The sequence below is a fragment of the Lactuca sativa genome, chromosome 4, assembly GCF_002870075.4.
Source record: "Lactuca sativa cultivar Salinas chromosome 4, Lsat_Salinas_v11, whole genome shotgun sequence".
Lineage (NCBI taxonomy): Eukaryota > Viridiplantae > Streptophyta > Magnoliopsida > Asterales > Asteraceae > Lactuca > Lactuca sativa.
In genome coordinates, this window is record NC_056626.2 from 11,910,685 (window position 1) to 11,931,391 (window position 20,707).

Below are 20,707 nucleotides of genomic sequence, written 5' to 3' on the forward strand. Positions count from 1 at the left end.
CTTTCGTATATGTGTTTTCATCAATGGGTCCCTCTTCAAACAAATAGAAAAAATAAACCGGCCAGATTTAAAATTACCCTAACCCAAACCGGTCATTCCATAGGTTTTTTTGTTCAAATCTAAAGAGGCACAAAAAAGTGGACAATTTTACATTCCACATGCATTAAACTAAGACCATGACTCATATTATTGGAATATAAGATGCAAAATTTTGTTTTACCCAAAAAGGTGGAATACAGACTTACTGTGTAAAAGACGTAAATATTATCATCATCGAGATTTCGAGAATAGCTCTAGAAAAATCAATTGTTTACTAATGCCCTTTCGTTATGCAAGAAATGGCGCAACTAAAAATGATCATTTAGTACTGCAGTTAGCATGCATTTGACTAAGACTGAAACCGATACAAATGAGCCAAAATTGCAATATTTGTTACATCCAAAAGATGGAACAAGCACCCGTTCGTGATCACTCATCTGTAAAAAGACTACTTATCTGTAAAAAGACGTAAATGACTTCACCATCCTCGTAACTGCAAATAGCCCTAAAAGGTCAATTTATATCAACTAAAACTACTAGTAGCATTAAAATCAAAGATTCTCAAAACACAATTAGCAAGAAAATACATCAAAGACAAAATCTTGAAACTAAACATGCCTAATCCTCATACTCGGTCTCTTCATCATCATCATCATCGTCTTCACCATTACGATCACCATAACCCCATCGATCCTCACCATTATCACGATCTTCTTCAGTTTCTTCACTATCTTCTTCCTCATAAACACCCTTAACAATCGGCCATGGTTGCTTCTTCATTACATTTCCCACCATTGGAGCCTTGTGGTGCACCACTTTAGCCGGTGGGTGCCTTACATTTGGTTTGGGTCGGTTTTGTTTATGGGACTTCGGGTTAACCCGTTTACCCGTATTATGCCCATCTTGGTCACTACCCGCATCCATTTCATGATCATGATCCGTGTTTTTCGGATTTTCTTCTTGGAAATGACCCGGGTGTTCTCTTCTTAAATGAAGATTTAGTTTGTATTCATGGATGTATGCTTTCTCACATCCTTCATATGGACATGCATACGGACGATCGGATGATGCAGATGTGTAAGATTTTGTGGGTTTTGGAGGTGGTTTTTCTATGGGTTGTTGTATATGAACATACTTCAATGGAGCTTCAATCATCATGTGATTGTTGTTTTGCTGAAATTTTTTAAAAGATCAAGATTAGGGTTTGAAATTTGAATCATCTTTCAAGAAAACTTGATCACTATTTAAACTTGAAGCACTAACCTTTTCATGGTGAGACATAATGTGATTCTTTAGCTTGTATTCATGAGCATATCTTTTCCCACATTCAGAGTATGGACAAATATGATAATTCTCTTGTGAATGAGTTTTCATATGTGACCTTAGGTTAAAATCCAACGAGAATGCCTGTATTTATACACATAAATATTATAGGAGTTAATTAATAATGTTTAATTGTTCATTTTAGCAAAAAAAAAAAATGTTTGATAGTGTCATTACCTTACCACAACCTTCATGAGGACAAACAAAATTTCTTTCCCCTGTATGAATTAGATAATGTCTCTTTAACTTTGAGCTATCCAAAAATTTCTGCAACATTAACATAAATAAAATTAATAAATCCATGGCGCATTAATAAAAAAGATAATAGTAAAAGATTTACCTTTCCACAATTCTCATAATGGCAAATATATTGTCTCTCTCCATGAATGTGGGAATGCTTCCTTAAAGCTCCAGCATCAATGAAAGTTTTTCCACAGCCTTCATAACTGCAAAGAAAAAGAACTTCAGTTGTTGGTTCAGGTTCAGGTTCTACAGCCTCCATCTCTTTTGACTTTTCTTCATTCATGGCGTTTAATTGAGACTCTACAAATATGAGAATTCTAATATTAAATAGATTTAATGATGTTAGAATGAAAGATTTAACATAAAGATGTAATTACTAACCTGTGACCCATTTCATAACAAAGCATTTGCCACCTGTTGACACGACATCTTGTGGTACCCTAGATAAATAATGATCAGATTAGTACCAGTGTTATGAATCTTGAAGTTGTCATAATCATTTTTTGATGGTGTTGAGTGTTAAGAAAATTTTCACTGTTTAGTGTCAAACTGATTACGATAAATAATCAGGTAAGTGAATTAGTGAAATACTGAAAGTAGAAGTAGGTCTTTAGATGATGAAAAGGGGGAGTTGTTTTAGTGAAAAAAAAAAAAATAAGGCATCAGGAGATGTAAAGGGTAAGCGCTCGTTGTTGTTGGGAGATGACTACGGCATTTAAACAAACAGGTGGAGTGCAATGGATAAACCCTAATACCCTAGAAAATTTGATGGCCATCAACCACAAAAATTAATCACAAAATATCCGCATTATTCATAATGGCAAGCTCGAAGCTGAATCATAACTTGGTTCTACCGATCTTGGTAGTTGTAAGCACAAATTCATCTTTACCAAGAAAATAAAAATGGGGCAATGCTGTAAATGCTGTAATTACTTCAAACCCATATAAAGGATCAAGTATATCTCTCGTATCGACATGAATGAAGCTGTCTCAGTTTTACCCCTTTCGATTTCCACCAACACTGATCAATTAGGTCTTGCGAATCAATCACATTCACATAATCATACACTACATAAGATAATTAAAGGACAGAAGGAGAGGCTTTTTTATTACTTACCATTCTTTGAACCACTTAACAGTGGGAGTTTTAGACTTGATGAAATTCCGCCGTTCGAAGGGGTTGTGATATGAGTGATGATCCATTAATGCAGTCGTCTTGATGGGGTCTTGTTCTGCTAATTGAGCTGAACCCAATGGTTTGATTACATAGAAATTAGGGTTTCGAGCACATAGGTTGTTCTCGAATTTGGATGGGAAATTAGAAATGAGTCGGCGATTGAACGAAGTCGTGAAAACACTGACAGTGGCAGGGAATTCTGGACTCCGGCGAGCAGCAAGAAAACATTGCGAAAAAGGGGAAACCGTTTCTGACACGTCTAATGGAATTTTTATTTTTATTTTTATGTTTGTTTAATTTAATAAAACTAAAATGTTTTTACAAGAGAAAATTCATAAAGTTCACTACTAAAATTACTATAGTTTGATTTTTCTTTTCGATTTAAGCACTAAAATCACTATGCGTTGATTTTTTTTATTTAACCATTAAAATAACTATTGAAAATTTGTTTTAATTTTGATTTAATCATTGAAAGTTTATTTTTTCCCATAGTAACCGTTGTAAGTTTTTTTTTTTTGGTATTAAATAGCAAACACCACTCGGAACAATAATTTTTTGGTTGAGATCAGTGGCGGCCCTAGGGTGGTGCCGGCGGTACGCCGGGCCTCCGATTTTAGAGGGTCTTCGATTTTTGGGATAATTTATAGTTATAGTATTGGTATTTTTGTAAAATCTATTTTTATGTTTTATTAATAAATAAAATTAGCCCGGTAAAATTTGGTTCCAATTTTAGATGCATTTTAATTATTAATAAAATCAACAAAAATCAAAATCTAATCATAAATTTAAAACTCATCAACAATTTAAGGAAAATATCTATATCCAAAAAAATGCAAATCTGTTTTCTTTATAAATTTTAGACAGCATTTTTATATTTTATAAACTCACCAAAAAGTAAGAAAAAATCTCATAGATGAAAGTTTCATAGATGGATTTTCTTTTAAAAATGTTAAAAGGTCGATATCTAGAAAATAGTAATATGCATTATTCTTTTTTTTTTTAAATTGTTTATAACAGTTTTACAGTTTTATTTGATTACCAATTAGTGAAGACATTATTTTGTGGTAGTGAATTTATGAGATGTTTTTTAGCAACTTTATGTTTTGAATTAATGGTAACAAATGTAGTTAATAATATTTACAAGAAATTTTTTATGGCGCCTCACTTTAGTTTTTGCACAAGGTCTCCGAAATATCAGGGCCGGGCCAGATTGAGATGAATAATAAAATAGACTCTTAGTGGTTCTCATGAATAATAAAACAAACTCTTAGTAGTTAAATTGAAAATATATATATATATATATATATATATATATATATATATATATATATATATATATATATATATATATATATATATATATATATTTTGATGTATCAACCGAAAAAAAAAAAATCAAACTATAATGGAGGTTTTTATAGAATTATCCATTTATTCCAATTCTAATTATTATGATTTTGTATTGAGGGATTTTAAATACACCCGGAATAGAAGTCAAAACTACTTGTTGAAAACTATTAATGGTAAGTTAACTAAAAAAATATTAAATGGTCCTTGTGTTTTGGTTTTATTTTCAATTTTGTTTCCTAATTTAAAAATTAATAAATTGTATCCCTATAATTTATGAATATTACATTTTTAGTCCTTGTTTCAAATAAAATCACTAAATTATTCTTCCTTTTCCTTTGTTATTTTCTTTTAATTATTTATTATTATTATTATTATATTACAATTTTATTTGTTCTTTATTTTAATAGAGTTTGTATAGATTGCATATTTTTTTTTCAAATTATATATATATATATCAAAATTACAAAAATTGTCATTATGGTTTGCCAAAAATCACAAAGCCAGTCCCTGATAATTTTTTTACGAATATGGTATCTGTGGTTTCCAAAACTTGCATGAGTGACCCTTTTTGCTAATGTCGTATTATACATAATCTGGTTTTTATTAATAATTTTCATTCGTTAACCTAAAAAAAACTAGTTTTACGTGTTTATTTTTATATATTTTTCGGTATAATTCAAGGTGGTTAACCTTTTCTTTTGTTTATTTTTTTAAATTACATTGTTTTTTTTATAAAATTTTCGGTTTAAATTCGAGTTTGTTTACGTTTCGAACAATAAAAAATAACGATCACAAACAATTAAACGAACAATAAAAAATATGATATGATATGATATGATTTCACAATTATAACAAATAAAATTATCATTTTCATTTACTGTCGTTTCGTCAAACAATGTCATATTTTAATTTTATTAATTATCATGGACATTAACTACATAAATATTACAATTATGACGTGGTGCATTCGGTGGAATATATTCATTAAGTCAAGCATTATACAATATTTCCCATCCAGCGGCACGTTCTGATCTGTGGTGACGCGGAAGTGACATAATTGTAGGCATTGGATGTAATTCTTGTAAATCAACTTTTACGTAATGACCATTATAAATGAAGGCGATAACAATAGATCTATGATGTGAAATATCTTGCGGACCATGCCAAAGTGGAAAACAGGTCAACGAACCTTGTTTGTCTAAAAAATAGACAATTACACCATACTTATTAGCGATGAGAAATCCAGTATCCGGCATAATCAACCAATATTCACTTTGTGCAGAACCAAATCCAGTGAAACTCAACGAGTGTTGTACGTTGTTTATGTCATCCTAAAAAATCATTGAATATCGTCCCCAATTTTCTAATAACTCGTTGTATAAGTCTGAGCGGATTTGACGCCAATAATTTTGACTATACCCGAGGGAGACAGCTATTGCCCGAAATCCACAATTTCCATCTCCCTCCACATCTTCAATGTTTGTAACATATGGATGAAATTCATTTGGAATTTCACTCATAAGTGAATTTGAATAAAATGTTGAAGGTTGTTGAAACAAAAATGTATTGTGCCTCTCTGGTTCCTGGTTTAAATCAAATTGATTAGACCCATTATAATCTGGCATAGGTGTCGCAAAACTATGTCTACGAGGATATTGAGTCGTTGGATCTTGAGTAGGCGGAACAGTAGGTCTTGTTTGTGTACTCAACCGCGGACGTCCACTTGGTACTTTGTTTTTGTGAGAAGTAGGTTGTCGAAGCGAAGTTGTTGATGGTGAAAAAATATCTTTTAACTTCCGCACCCAACTGAACTTACTAGATCTTGATTGTTTTTTCAACTGTGTGTTAGACGTTTGACCTTCAACATCAACACCATCATCTTCTAGTTGGATGCATGGATCTAAATTAAAATTTTTCCAAAAGTTATGAATGGAATCAAGTGGTATTGGATTTTCATTTTTAACTATACCGCTTGTTCGTGCGCACATGGTAGCCCATGACTAGTACGCAGTTGACATCCACTAATTCCAAGGAATTTGATTTGTTCAAATTACTTGAAAATTATTTCAAGTTCATAAATTGAAACATTACCAACCAAATATCTGAAAATTGGATGGACGAAACGATGTCGTTCAACAATCATGCTATGTCCTAAACTTGCTTTGATTGCATAGTCTTGAGACTCAACAGCATCATGAATTCTTGGTAATATCGTCGCTAAATCTGATTGTGATGAGTCCAAGTATAATTTTACTTTGGCATGCTGACTCTCCACTCTATTGGTTGTGTAATTCCCAAAATGGAGAAATACGTCGGTCCAAACAGATACAAACTTTTCTTTATATTGTGTCAACCACGTTTACTTCAAGTAAGTAATAACTTCTGAAACATAATACACTTACATTAATTTTGAATATATATATATATATATATATATATATATATATATATATATATATATATATATATATATAAACTAACAAATCTAAAAGATATGTTAAATTTACCTTTATAGTCCACCAAAATGTTTTCGACTTGTAAGAGATTGGAATTGTATGCTTCCTCAGTTTCAGATTCAATTAAATTTTTCCATCCTTTATAAAAGGAGGTCCAACAACGACGATGCACTAAAAACGTTTTGTATTTTCTCTTAATGCTTGTATTGATATGTCATCTGCAAAGTAATCCTTTAGCTTCTGGAAATACATTATTGCATGCGTTCATGCAAGCCAAGTCTCTATCCGTGACAGTTACACGTGGAAACATGCAACTATCTATTGTTGATTTTAAACACTCTAGTGCCCAAGTGTAGTTGGATTCTGTTTCCTTATGCATGTAGACAAATGCTACGCAAAAAGGTTTGATTAGTTGGAGTTACACCAACTATTTCAAGGAGGGGAATCTCGTACCTGTTTGTTTTGTATGTCGCATCCATCAACATGACATGTGGGAATGTGCGCCACATCTCCAATGATCTTTGGTGAGCAAAAAACAAATCTTGAAGCTCGTTAGTTGACTTATCGGCACGACTATAGTACATATAGTCATTCTCAGCCAAGAAAGACATAACAACTTGCATTTGAGTTTTGCCACTATTCTCCTTCATCCTGAATTTTTGGCGTGCATTATATATAGTTGGAAGAATAGATAAATTTTCTACATTTTCCTTCTTTAATGTAGATAATATATCTTTTGGTTTCACATTTTTTCTTATCAAATCTTCCACTAATTGGGTTTCATCTATAGAAAGACGCATTGGATATGGGTGGCCTTCTAAATATAAGGCGGGCTCGTGATTATGCATTTCACATATGGCTTTTAATGACCAACAATTATCTTTTGATGAATATTTGCCTTTTAGTGCGAATGGACAATTAATTTTTCTGGTACCGGTATTTTTTGTGGATGTTTTCTTACTTTTGTATGTACCGCTGCGATCACATTGAAAAAAAATATTTGAGTTAGCAGTGGATCTTTTTATTACAATAACGTAACCAAGTCCACGTCCCGTATTTTACACTCAGTCTATTAGTTGCTGACGAGAATTAAATACCTAAAAAAAATATTAGATACAAGTAAACTTATTGATTAATAACAATATTAATAAATCTAAAACTTTATACCATGCTAGTTTCAAATTCTAATGTCACTGATGAAGTAAGTATTTTCATTATCGTCATCTTGAGATGCATTGTTTGTATGAATATCATTAGCCTAATCAATACATACAAATATAAATATGTGATATATAAAAACATAACTATATGAGTAATAATACACGGACATACCTCGTAATTTAACTCATCAAACGATGGCAAATATTCTGGCCAACTCATTTTCTTTTACTTAGCCTATCGTTTTTCAAACTATCGTACAATGAAAATGAAGTTTGGGACACATTCATTTATAGTGAAACTTTAGGCATGAAAAAGAATACTATATAAATTATAGGGTAAGTTAAAGGACCATAAATGTAAATATAGTTATATTATTTTGATTTGATCGTAGTGGTATTCATTTACACCGCACTAAAATAAAGATAGGGTATTTATTGTAAATGTATGGCAAGTTAAAGAACCATAAATTTAAATATAGTTATATTATTTTGATTTGATCAAAGTGGTTACACCGCTCTAAAATAAAGATAGGGTATTTATTGTAAATGTATGACAAGTTAAAGGACCATAAATGTAAATATAGTTATATTATTTTGATCTGATCGTACTGGTATTCATTTACACCGCACTAAAATAAAGATAGCGTATTTATTGTAAATGTATGGCAAGTTAAAGGACCATAAATATAAATATAGTTATATTATTTTGAATTGATCAAATCATTTACACCGCACTAAAATAAAGATAAGGTATCTAATGTAAATACATTATAAGTTAAAGGATCATAAATATAAATATAGTTATATTATTTTGATTTGATGGTAGTGATATTCACTTAAACAACACTAAAATAAAGATATGATATTTATTTTAAATATACGATAAGTTAAAAAACCATAAATGTAAATATAGTTATATTATTTTGATTGGATTGTAGTGGTATTCATCTACACCGCACTAAAATAAAGATAAGATATTTATTGTAAATGTAGGGTAAGTTAAAGAACCATAAATATAAATATAATTATTAATTTTGCCTAATACGAAATGGAAAGGTGGGGAATATTATTATCTGTTAAAATAGAAAAGGGTGTAAACTGAAAAAATTACATCCATGTGTGCATATATGTGTGAAAAAGTTGAATATATATATATATATATATATATATATATATATATATATATATATATATAGTTTGTATGTATAGGTAGACGCAAATGTAACCATGACGGAAATATAAGGCGGTGTGTGTGTATATATATATATATATATATATATATATATATATATATATATATATATATATATATATATATTAAAAAAGAAAATAATTAAAACTGAAATCAATATATAAAATGGAGTACTTGCCGGCTAAGCCAGAGCGTGGCACGTCCCTGGTCTAGGCGCGATATGGTTTGATCAATTTTGCCTATAAATAGCAGCTCAACGACATTTCACTCCTCACACCTTCCAATCTTTCTCTAAAAATTTCCTACTCTTAAGTCCAAATTTCTCTAGTATTTAAAAGTCTTTATCGAAGCCCGAGCATTAGAGAGCCCGGAAAAAAGAAGTTGGTAGGTCGGAGTTCTGCCTGCGAATTTTCTGGACTTTTCTTCTAGAAAACTCTATAACTTATGTTGTACTTATTATGCTTTAAGTGTAACTTATATTTATGTTTATAATCTTTATGGACATATAAAATCATATTTATCAGTGATTCCATGTGATAATATTGATTGATCTACTTACGGGGGTAATGTCTAAACTAGATATAGTAAGGTGTGTAAAGTATGATTTCCAAACAATATACTTTGTATACCAAATAGACCCTACCTCCGATATAATCGTACATAGTTATTCCTTATCAACTCTAGATCAATATTCATTGGGATTATTGAGGAATCTAGATGATCGTTATTATAGTCGCGAGATGTAAGCTTAAGGCTTGGTGATATTTATATCTAGGTCTTTTGAAAGGAACAATTAAGGTGTTAGGTGAAGCGCTGCCCTAATCGCAAGTCATCCATCTTAATAGAGGGGTACATAGTTACTTTCATTTTACACACATATATAAATTATTTAGATAATTAAATGTTATATGTGTTTATTATCTATGTTCTTGATATATGTGCTAGATGCAATAATATGATATGATTTTACTTGTATATTTATTTTAATATATTTAAATTGTATTGGGTAGTGATGGGTTGTGGGAGAATAAAATAATGGTGAGAGGTCATGCATTGTACTATTGTACTATTGGGACCAGTCATCTATGGGAGCATAGATGACAACCACTGACTATTCTAGACAATATGGTGGAACATTAGCTGGCTCACCACTTGTAGGTGTTAATGATCATGTTTTTCAGGGAAAACGAAAGAATGTTCATACATGTACTCCATCCTCATTGACATATATTGCTTACGGAATCCCCAAAGCATTACTATCTACTCATTGTTTATAGTGATCATTTAAGGAAGATCCCTTGAGATCATCATGTTAGGATCAGAGAGTAAAAATAACGAGAATGGGTAATCAGGTTAATTGTTTTGATGTATATGTAAAACAATATAATTATAATATTGTGATTTGAAAACCCTATGTACTCACCAGACTTCCCGGCCTAACTCACTTAATTTCTTTGTATTACAGGTAGCAGCATGAATGTACATGGATAGTGATATTTGTATTTATTAAGAGATTCGAGGAGTTTAGGATATTAGTGCAATAAGTTGCAGTAAGGCATGTAATGACTATGTTTATGTTTATCTTTTCTATATCAGTTATGACACCCATGTTTTTAATAATAATTGAAAAACCTTTCTTTGGAAATGCTTTTATCTCACATTATAATTGTTATGGGATAAATTCCTTATTTATAAAGAATATTATGCTTTAAATAAGCATAAAGAAAATGTCTTTTTCAAGCCGTAAAATTTGGGGATGTCGCAATCATAACTGTTTAAGCATATTTTTTTGATCTATAATTATCTTTTTTTCATTCTTTAATTGACCCAACTCTCGGTTTTGTGAATTTCATGTCTCAATATGTAGGTAATCAACTAGTGGTATTACTTATTTACAGTTTAATTACACGTTGCACTTCGAGATGGTGCCATACCTCCAGTCAATGGCGGAAACGACATGTAGTGAGACGACATCATGGATTACAGTCATTTGCATGCATAGAAAAAATACAACAATAACATAACTATAGAAATATTATTACTAAAAATAAATTACATTGATACTTGTTTAAAGTTACAATACTTTGATACCTCAAACAGTAGGTTGCTTAATAAACGACGTCACTAAACCATAAGTGATCGTGGCTCCACGACTTTATTCCATGTGTATAAACTTTCAACTTCATAATTCCCTGAGAATACATGTGTTTTGAAAGTTCATCAACATAATGTTAGTGAGTTCACATGTTTGAAATGTTTGCATCAAAGGTACTTATTCCAAAAAAGTATGTTTTCAAATGTACTTTAAAACCATAAGATATTTACTTTTTTAAAATGTATGTTTTTGTTGTATATAAGTGGTTTCCCAATTTATATACAAATATAATTTTATATAAAAAAGTATGTTTCATAGAAATGTACTTTCTCAACCGAAAGTGTGTTTGATAAAAATGTGTTTTCTTGACCGAAAGTATCTTCGCTAAAAATGTAATTTTAAACCAAAAACATATGTGTTTTACTGTATATATATGTGCTTTCGAACTTATATATATATATATATATATATATATATATATATATATATATATATATATATACTTTTTAACCCAAAAAAGTATATGTGATATAAACTTCATGAACTCGAAAATATACTAAAATATGATGATATTTGTGGACATAACACGTGATGAAAAGGTTTAAAACATTACAAAGTTGTTTAAAACTAAGAAAATTACATAAGAGGGCCAAAATGACAAAATAATCAAAAAGTGAAGTTAGTATGCATAACTCGCGACTTTGAAAGGATTTATTTAAATAAATATGTATCCTTATAGTATTTATGATTTTATAAGGGCTAAAAGTGTAAACTTTCACAAATGGGCCTCATTTTAGGCTTTCACGTTATTTGGGCTAAATTTGTAAATTTTTGGATTTTCGTGGGCTTAAGTGTCATTTTAAACAAAGTTGAGCCAAAAATCTTATTTTTTTGGTTATAAGGGTTGAAAATGACAATTTTACCAAACTTGGGCCAATAAGGAATAATTTCTATGCTTTTGGGCCGAAATGCTCTTTTTGACAAAAGTGGGGTTAAAAATGTTATTTCACGTGAATCAAGCCCTTAAATGTAAACTTTTGGTTTTAAAGGACCTAAAGTGTTATTTTTACTAAAAATGTGCCTTAATTGTAAATTTTCGGTTTTAAGGACCAAAAATGTCTTTTTACAAAAAATGGGCCTTTTATGTCATTTTGGTAAACAACTAAGCTTAGCAACCAACGTAACAACAAACGGATCAATTACGTCATTTACATGCTTATTGGGCCTAGAATATAATTTACATGTTTAGTGGGACTTAGTTGTCCTCTCACATGTTTATTGGGCCTAAAATATACTTTACATGTTTATTGGACCTTAGTTGTCCATTTACATGCTTATTGGGCCTGGAATATAATTTACATATTTAGTGGGCCTTAGTTGTCCTCTTACATGTTTATTGGGTCTGGAATATACCTTACATGTTTATTGGGCCTTAGTTGTCCATTAACACGCTTATTGGGTCTGAAATATAATTTACATGTTTAGTGGGCCCTTAGTTATCCTCTTATATGTTTATTGGGTATGGAATATACCTTACATGTTTATTGGGCCTTCGTGGTCCATCTACATGCTTGTTGACTTCCCACATTCACATACATACTCGTTGGACTTTGAAAACTAAATACATACACAAAAACAATATACACTATGCAATTTCATATTCGCGTAAATTCAGTTAAGGATATTGTGAGACGTTTCGTTTGGCACCTATCGAGTGTACAACCGTAGCATGTAGTTATAACCAGAGTCTCTTGGAGGGAGAGCGGAAGTTTGTGTATATATCTATACGGGGGTGACACCTCACACTTGAGCTGTTCGCTACAGTTAGACTAGGTCAATCTAGGGTGACAAACCTTACCTTAAACAAGTCGGCGTCCGAAAAACGTCATGACAGACGGATTAGTCATTATCAAGTATGGTTATAACGACTCACTTAGAGGAATTAACTCCATTATAAAAATTTACGGAATACAATTTTTTTTTGATAACCCGATAATATACACGCACTGGTACTCAACTATAGGGTGTTGAGATCACAACATTTTATAAACAGACAACATCAGGTTGTCTGGGATCATTCACTTCATATACTTACAAACATTAACACACATGCATTAATACAAGATCGGACTATAACATTTCAAACTGTTTTTCAAAAAATATCGAATTTTCTGACATTTACAAAGTAATACAACACATTTTACTCAAACATACTTATGAACTCACCAGCATTATACATGTTGACATTTTCAAATTAACTTGTATTCTCAGGAAATCGTTGAGCAGGTTGGTTAGAATGAATACCTGAATATTTTGTTGTATTTTGTTATCACCATACTTTGGATATTTTGGCATGTAATATTGATACAATACTTGATGTAAACAATGATAGTTGTAATATTGCATGTGTGATGATGATGATGTTTTGTTTCAATTATATACACTGTGATGATACTATAAAAATGAAGTCACTCAAGCCGCCAGACGTTTACGCCGTCTGGTACGGGGGTGTAACAACTGTATACTAACGGTGTTAGTAAAAAGGGTCATATTTGCAAGTTTTGCAAACCACAAGGACCATTTGCATCAAAAAAATTAACATGGACTGGGCTTGTGACTTTTGCCAAATCACAGGGACCATTTTTATAATTTTGTCTTCTATCAATATGTATATACTAATTTTTTATAAACCTTAATTTAAAATATTTCATATAACATGTTTTAAGACGACTAATTAAATGAGATGTTTTATGAACATTTTAGATAGATGAGCATCAATAAATTAAATTTATATAAAAAAAACTATTGAAAAATCTTAACAAATGGAGAGCTCATTTAATTAGAGGTCAAAAATATTAAAATAATAAGGTGACAAAAATATTAAGTGATATGATATATTTACCATTAAAGATGCTTTAAAATATTTCAAACATTCCAGAAAATTAATTCTGTAACATCCATAAATTTTACACCAAATTTAAACTTTTTCGATCATAATAAAAATCAAGCAGTATTGTTTACAAAATGTTTTCAAATCAATATCCATCAGAGTGTCCCAAAATCATAACGTAAGGATGAGGAGCGGTACAGTCACGCCTTCGCCTTGCCATGATCTCCTGAAGTAGCTGAAACAATAAACTGAAACTGTAAGCCCGAGGGCTTAGTGAGCTACCCCCAAAATACCAATACCACACTGACAAAGCCATATTAATAACAATCTATCAATCAATCAACATGCATACTGGCCATCGGCCTGACTGGACCGCCCTACTAGGCCTACAGTCTCTCTGAATCTATCCCGAGCCTTCGGCATGAATGGTCCACCTCGTGGGCCTGCAGTCTCCCCGGACCGCTCATAGGGTATGTTGGCCTTCAGCACAAAGCAGGACCGCCTCAACCCAACCAACAAGCAAATAACCATGTGCGCATAACTATCATATATTAGCATATACAAACATCAAACATATTTATCACATTGATCATCAATCATAGAATTCTCTCATAACTAGAGTACCAACCTAGCAGGTCACTAACATACTAATCCTTGCGGATCATAGAGCATAACATACTGTCTACCCTGATTCTGATCTAACAGATCATAATCACATGTAGCATATCATAACATCAATAACTAAAGGGCCAGCCTTGGTGCCGTAGAACCTATTGATATAGTGAGGATAACTCACCTTGCAAATGTTGACTCGGAAGATACACTCCAACTGTCGGATCACCCAACACAGGCTCCACCACCTATGATCATAGTACAATATAATCATAAGTCCTTAGTCTTATAAGGTACTCCATAACCCACCAGTCAACCCCTGGTCAAAGTCAAAATCCTCAGTCAAGGTCAACAGTCCATGTTGACCCCAATTCGCCGAGTACCCTTGGCTACTCGCCGAGTTCCTTGAAACACAATCCAACTCGCCGAGTCATCGGGGTGACTTGTCGAGTCCCTTCGATGCTCATTCAAACTTTAAGGCCACCCGTCGAGTTCCTTCCTTGCAACTCGACGGATACACACGCATACATTTTCTAGAGAAAATTCATCCGACTCGCCGAGTTGTTCTTCAACTCGTCGAGTCTTATGGTAATCTTCATCGGACTCGCCGATTTGATCATCCAACTCGTCGAGTTCACGGTCATCTTCATGTGAATCGTCGAGTCCATTTAGTCCTCTTTCCATACAAACTTGTTTTGAGTCATGCAGCGGCTCCAAATCACATATCCAAGCTCCTAGGGCATGCTTATCACGTAAAGTTGCAAACTTTACGTGCATGCATGGCTTTAAAGGCTCTAAATGCCAAATCTAAGCTCTTAATGGGGCTTCATGCCCAAGAGGGACCTCAATCACGACCAAAATTGTAACTTTATGCTTCTAGAATCCAAGGAGGGTCCAGATCTAAAGTTACAACTTCAGATCTAGCCCATAGCTCATCATACCAACTTGAAAATCCATAAAAAGCCCTAGAAACTCAACAAAAAGGAAAAAGGGAAGTAAGGATGGCCCTTTGATACCTCCAAAGGATACTAGCTGAGGTAAATCCCGCTTCACACGCCTTCCTTGCTTCAATTCATTTGCACTCATAGCTTTCTTCCTCCAAGATTCTCTTTCTAAGCTTCAAAAACCACACAAAGGCCCCCACACACGCATAAGGACTCTCAGGACTCTCTCGATCTGTAAAGAGGCCCAAGGGAGGCTGAGGTCCCTTTAAATAGGGGTGCAAACCTCGAGATTTAGGGTTTCCTCTGTCAGCTCCTACTCTCCAAGTCCCAATATGGACTCGTCGAGTAGGTCACTTAACACGCGATCCCATCCCGTTGCTACTCGACGAGTAGGTCAACCAACTCGTTGAGTAGGGCTTAACCCAATAAATCTTATTTAAGCAATACCTGCAAATCGGGGCGTTACAAATTCACCCTAAATTACATGTGTTACAATTCTTCTTTTATTAGAAAGATTCTGCCTTTAGAATATCTAAGATATTATATTATCTTTAATTCAAAACTACGAATCTAAGTGTTGTAATAAACTCAATAAAATACTACATCATAACATAGACATTCCAATTTAAAAAAAAATGACCACTCAAACATTATTATTTTAGATCAAACATCCTTACAAACGGTTATTAACACCAAAATTCTCAAAGTTTCCAAGAGCTATACAAATCTCCTAATGTTTCCTTTTATTATGTCACTACACGTCACCTCAAGATTCCTAATCCGGAATCCAAATTAGATAAAGTTATATTACATTTAAGCATAAAGCATATAAACAATAAATGTTAAACTCAACACCTTAAGGCATATTATCACTCATCACTCGTAGTCATCGTTTTTAGCATATAATCACATACCAATCCGAGTATCTAGTTCACATAAACGTATTCATAATACCATTTTAAACACCTCAAATGCATTTGCCAAGATATTGTCTGATTTAGACCAACCGACATGGGTACATATAAGGGTTCATCCATCTTTAAATTGTGTTCTTATATGGGCATGCTTTAAGTGCAATGTTCTCATGTGATACCCTTCTTATACAGATTTAAAACACTTATTGGAAGAAGATTTATCCCAATCCTTAAAAAGAACGTTTCATCCCCTTTCCCAGTTGATATGGGTGTAACACCCAATACTTTACACATTTAAAGACATTAAAATGAGACATCATTTACGGTAAAAACATTTTGTACATTTAGCCCACAAAAGAGGTTACATCAAATATCAACAACAAAAATGAAGCATACACGCTAATTCGCAACTAAAATTAGTGAAAACTTCATTCTTTCTCATATGCAAATTTGACATACTCATTAATTCGCAGCTAAAATTAGTGAGCATTTTTATGAAGAAGTAACTCGTGAATTCACAGCTTTTTTTTAGCGATTTGAGTGATCATTTTATAATTAAAAAAATAAAATAAAAGAATGGTTAATTTAGTAAATAAGCCTAAACTTTAAATTTTTTATACAGAACGTTGTAATTTAAATGGGTAGACTTTGGTCTGTTAACAAATTTATTATACAAAGAAATAAATTGATTAATATAATATAAGATCAACTTATTAATCTAATGGGTCAGGTAAAGGTTGTTTTTAAATTTATATATTTAACTAAATATGTCAATCCGAATATAACAGTGGGCTAAATTGGGCTTTTAAGTAGTCCTGTTTGCAGAGTTAACAGTGGCCTAAAATTGCTCGCTAGTCCATTTACATCCTCTAGATCACGCAATCATTGCACTGATACGGGCAGACGGGCAGCTGATCGGCAATTCGTCATTTCTTCCCGCGCCTTTCACGATCATCTCCACCTCCACCACCGCCGGGTACACTTGTCTCTTCTGTTGCTTCTTTTGGTTTCAACCATGTCATTATATTTTGATCATTGCATGATCACGTATACGAAAAGGCGATGTTGATTTATATACGTTAGATCTGATTCCCATTCTTACATAAAATATCAAATTCATCACCACGTATATGTTTCATCTTTTTATCTACGTGATCGTGTTTGAGAGTTTTTTCGTTGATCTCTGTTGTAATTGTAAACCCTAGCTATGTCCCGGAGATATTGATGGTTAATTTTTCTTTTAATCGATCCATACACGTAAAAATTACGTGTGTGATGTGTATGATATTTCGAATTTTTAAGTCTGTTCGTTGTTTCATCGTTGATATCTCCTGTAAACCTAGATAGATTGAATCGACATGGATGATCCTTTTTTTTTGTGTGTGTGGGTAAACCCTAATTAGACAGAGAAAAGTTACGAAGATGACGCTATCGGAAGAAGAAATGAAGCGTTTGTGTCGGATCCGCAGAACTGTTATGCAAATGCTGAGAGACAGAGGTTATCTGGTTGGAGAATTCGAGATCAATATTGGATTAAACGAATTCGTCAGGAAATTCGGTGAAAACATGAAAAGAGAAGATCTCATAATCAGTAAAGCCAATGCCAATGATTCCTCCGATCAGGTTTAATTCCAGATACCTTCTAATCATCGTTTCTATTCACATCTTCTTGTTTACATACATTAACTATCAGATTCTTTCAAATCAGATCTATGTCTTCTTCCCCGATGAACCAAAGGTTGGTGTTAAGACCTTGAAGACCTACATTGAACGCATGAAATCAGAAAACGTAATCCGAGCAATATTAGTCGTGGTTGAAAATCTTACACCAATTGCCAGAAACTGCATGAGTGAGATCGCTACAAAGTTTCAATTGGAAGTTTTCCAGGTGATTAACTTAGTGCTTTCATGATTAGATAGTAATTTTGCGTAGTGATATCTTGAATCTTGAGATATATATGGTTTTTAATTTTGCAAGTTTAGGAAGCAGAGTTGTTGGTGAATGTTAAAGATCATATTTTAGTTCCTGAGCACCAGGTGCTTACAAATGAAGAAAAGAAGACTTTGTTAGCAAGATACACTGTCAAAGAAACACAGGTGGTTCCTTACATTTTCTCAACATATATACAACAAATATCCAAAGAGCTATTCATTCGCTAAACTTTCATATTTAGAAGCTTAGTATATAGTAATATAACCATATTTTTAGTTTCTATCATAAAATGACAATCTGCTCCGTAAGACCAAAAAAAAAAAAAGGATAGTCCAAATATATAATTTTTAATCAATAACTAAATTATTACTTAGCTTATGTCTAAAATAGTGAGAAAAATACTAGATGTTATGAAAAGTGACGAGTGGTTTTGGTTTTGATGGGAATGCAGCTGCCACGAATTCAAGTGTCGGATCCAATAGCACGGTATTACGGGTTAAAACGTGGTCAAGTTATGAAAATTATTAGGCCAAGTGAGACGGCTGGACGTTATGTCACCTACCGTTATGTTGTTTGAATTTTGAATTGGGAAAATGATTTATTAAGGTAACTAACTATTTCAAGTGTCTATATATAAGTAATGTTCTTTTTTTTTTGTACACATTAAGGTAACTAACTTGTTTTGTTTGTTCACATTTAGGTAATATGACTGGCTATCACCTATTTTTGCTTATGTGGCATCCACCTGACATATGACTTGAATACCTTTCACCTACGTGGCATGGTGCATATATGAGAAAATGACTTATTAAGGTAACTAACTATTTCAGTTGTCCATATATAGATAATGTTCTTTTTTTGTACACATTAAGGTAACTAACTTGTTCTGTTTGTTCACATTTAGGTAATATGACCGGCTATCAACTGTTTTTGCTTATGTGGCATCCATCTGGCATATGACTTGAATACGTTGTATTTACGTGGCATGGTACATATATTGTCTTCATTCGATTACACTATAACTGTGTCATACGATTCCACCCCTAATTCTAAACCCTAGATCGATCGACGATGGCTTCTTCTTCCTCATCTTATTCTTCAAAATGATAAGATGAATTTCAAGCTGATCATCCATGTGATTGCGGTTTACCATCTCGTGTGAAGATTTCAAGAACTCCTGCAACATATTCAACAATATTGATTTACCATCGAGTTTTGACAAACTCTAAATTTTCTTCCTGGGTTGTCAGGAGTTCTTGAAATCTACACACGAGATGGTTAGCCACAATCATATGGATGATCAGCTTGAAATTCATCTTGTCCTTTTGAAGAATAAGATGAGGAAGAAGAAACAAAACAAGTCATATGCCAGGTGGATGCCACGTAGGTGCAACATATTCAAGTCATATGCCAGGTGGATGTCACATAAGCAAAAACAGTTGATAGCCGGTCATATTACCTAAATGTGAACAAACAGAACAAGTTAGTTACCTTAATGTGTACAAAAAAAAAGAACATTACCTATATATGGACAACTGAAATAGTTAGTTACCTTAATAAGTCATTTTCCCATATATGCACCATGCCACGTAGGTGCAATGTATTCAAGTCATATGCCAGATGGATGTCACATAAGCAAAAACAGGTGTTAGCCGGTCATATTACCTAAATGTGAACAAACAAAACAAGTTAGTTACCTTAATTTGTATAAAAAAAAGAACATTACCTATATATGGACAACTGAAATAGTTAGTTACCTTAATAAGTCATTTTCCCTTTTGAATTCCTCAATTTTTGGAAGATTTTTTTTAAGTACCGTTAATTAGTTTTCGTATTTTGATTATGGGACTAAGGCACTTTTTTTTTTTTCTTTTCTATTAAGTCCTGAATGTACTGAGGGCGTGTTTGTTTAATATGATTCCTAAGGAATTAAAAGGAATTGGAAACAAAAATCAAGAGCAAAACGTGTTTGGCTGATCAAATGAATGGAATTAGATTTCCTTAATAACAATTTCATTCCTTATTTGAAAGATTTCCAATTTTTCCATCGACCAAGAAGATTCTAAATTCAATTCCTTATCTTTTGTTTTAAATTAAACAACTATCCTCCTATTATCTATGCGTGAAATAAAAAAAAACAAATCATATCTTTGATTTTCATATCTTCTCTACGATTACATCCTCATCTATTATATATTTCTTCATTCGACATTTTTCAAGAGATTACATCTATCGATCAGTGCTATTGTGCTCCCGTATTTTCTGTGGTTCATCATTATTCTTGTTCTTTGTTGTATCGTCTCCATTTACAAGTAAGCTTCCCGAATCCTTCTATTTTTCTACAATCAATGGTGTCTTACTATTGATTTATACATTTTT

At 32.5% G+C, this 20,707-nt stretch overlaps 3 protein-coding genes across 3 annotated transcripts; 1 reads left to right on the plus strand and 2 right to left on the minus strand.

Annotated features, from left to right (window-relative positions):
• Nucleotides 1-539: 539 nt before the first annotated feature.
• Nucleotides 540-3,046, minus strand: LOC111887240 (zinc finger transcription factor YY1). The gene is made up of 6 exons (XM_023883406.3): nt 2,723-3,046; nt 1,987-2,045; nt 1,703-1,905; nt 1,540-1,629; nt 1,303-1,446; nt 540-1,212 (listed from the first exon to the last, which is right to left on the minus strand). Exons 1-6 carry the CDS (start codon nt 2,806-2,808, stop codon nt 658-660), a joined length of 1,137 nt encoding a protein of 378 aa, XP_023739174.1. The 5' UTR covers nt 2,809-3,046; the 3' UTR covers nt 540-657.
• A 2,075-nt stretch (nt 3,047-5,121) lies between these two features.
• On the minus strand, nt 5,122-7,388 carry LOC111887345 (uncharacterized). The gene is made up of 3 exons (XM_023883514.1): nt 7,011-7,388; nt 5,572-5,715; nt 5,122-5,463 (listed from the first exon to the last, which is right to left on the minus strand). Exons 1-3 carry the CDS (start codon nt 7,386-7,388, stop codon nt 5,122-5,124), a joined length of 864 nt encoding a protein of 287 aa, XP_023739282.1.
• A 10,421-nt stretch (nt 7,389-17,809) lies between these two features.
• Nucleotides 17,810-18,905, plus strand: LOC111887390 (DNA-directed RNA polymerases II and IV subunit 5A). Its single transcript, XM_023883560.2, has 4 exons — nt 17,810-18,018; nt 18,104-18,283; nt 18,379-18,492; nt 18,780-18,905. Exons 1-4 carry the CDS (start codon nt 17,818-17,820, stop codon nt 18,903-18,905), a joined length of 621 nt encoding a protein of 206 aa, XP_023739328.1. The 5' UTR covers nt 17,810-17,817.
• Nucleotides 18,906-20,707: the final 1,802 nt, after the last annotated feature.

Excerpts from the sequence above, each read along its gene's own strand:
- LOC111887240 (XM_023883406.3), bottom strand. The coding sequence starts at position 2,808 with ATGGATCATCACTCATATCACAACCCCTTCGAACGGCGGAATTTCATC. Across the intron at positions 1,630-1,702 it reads ATTATGAGAATTGTGGAAAG|AAATTTTTGGATAGCTCAAA; the intron begins GTAAATCTTTTA and ends TTAATGTTGCAG. Across the intron at positions 1,213-1,302 it reads TTATGTCTCACCATGAAAAG|CAAAACAACAATCACATGAT; the intron begins GTTAGTGCTTCA and ends AAAAAATTTCAG.
- LOC111887345 (XM_023883514.1), bottom strand. The coding sequence starts at position 7,388 with ATGCGTCTTTCTATAGATGAAACCCAATTAGTGGAAGATTTGATAAGA. Across the intron at positions 5,716-7,010 it reads CCCTCCTTGAAATAGTTGGT|GAACCAGAGAGGCACAATAC; the intron begins GTAACTCCAACT and ends GATTTAAACCAG. Across the intron at positions 5,464-5,571 it reads ATGGAAATTGTGGATTTCGG|GATGACATAAACAACGTACA; the intron begins GCAATAGCTGTC and ends ATGATTTTTTAG.
- LOC111887390 (XM_023883560.2), top strand. The coding sequence starts at position 17,818 with ATGACGCTATCGGAAGAAGAAATGAAGCGTTTGTGTCGGATCCGCAGA. Across the intron at positions 18,019-18,103 it reads CCAATGATTCCTCCGATCAG|ATCTATGTCTTCTTCCCCGA; the intron begins GTTTAATTCCAG and ends CTTTCAAATCAG. Across the intron at positions 18,493-18,779 it reads ACACTGTCAAAGAAACACAG|CTGCCACGAATTCAAGTGTC; the intron begins GTGGTTCCTTAC and ends ATGGGAATGCAG.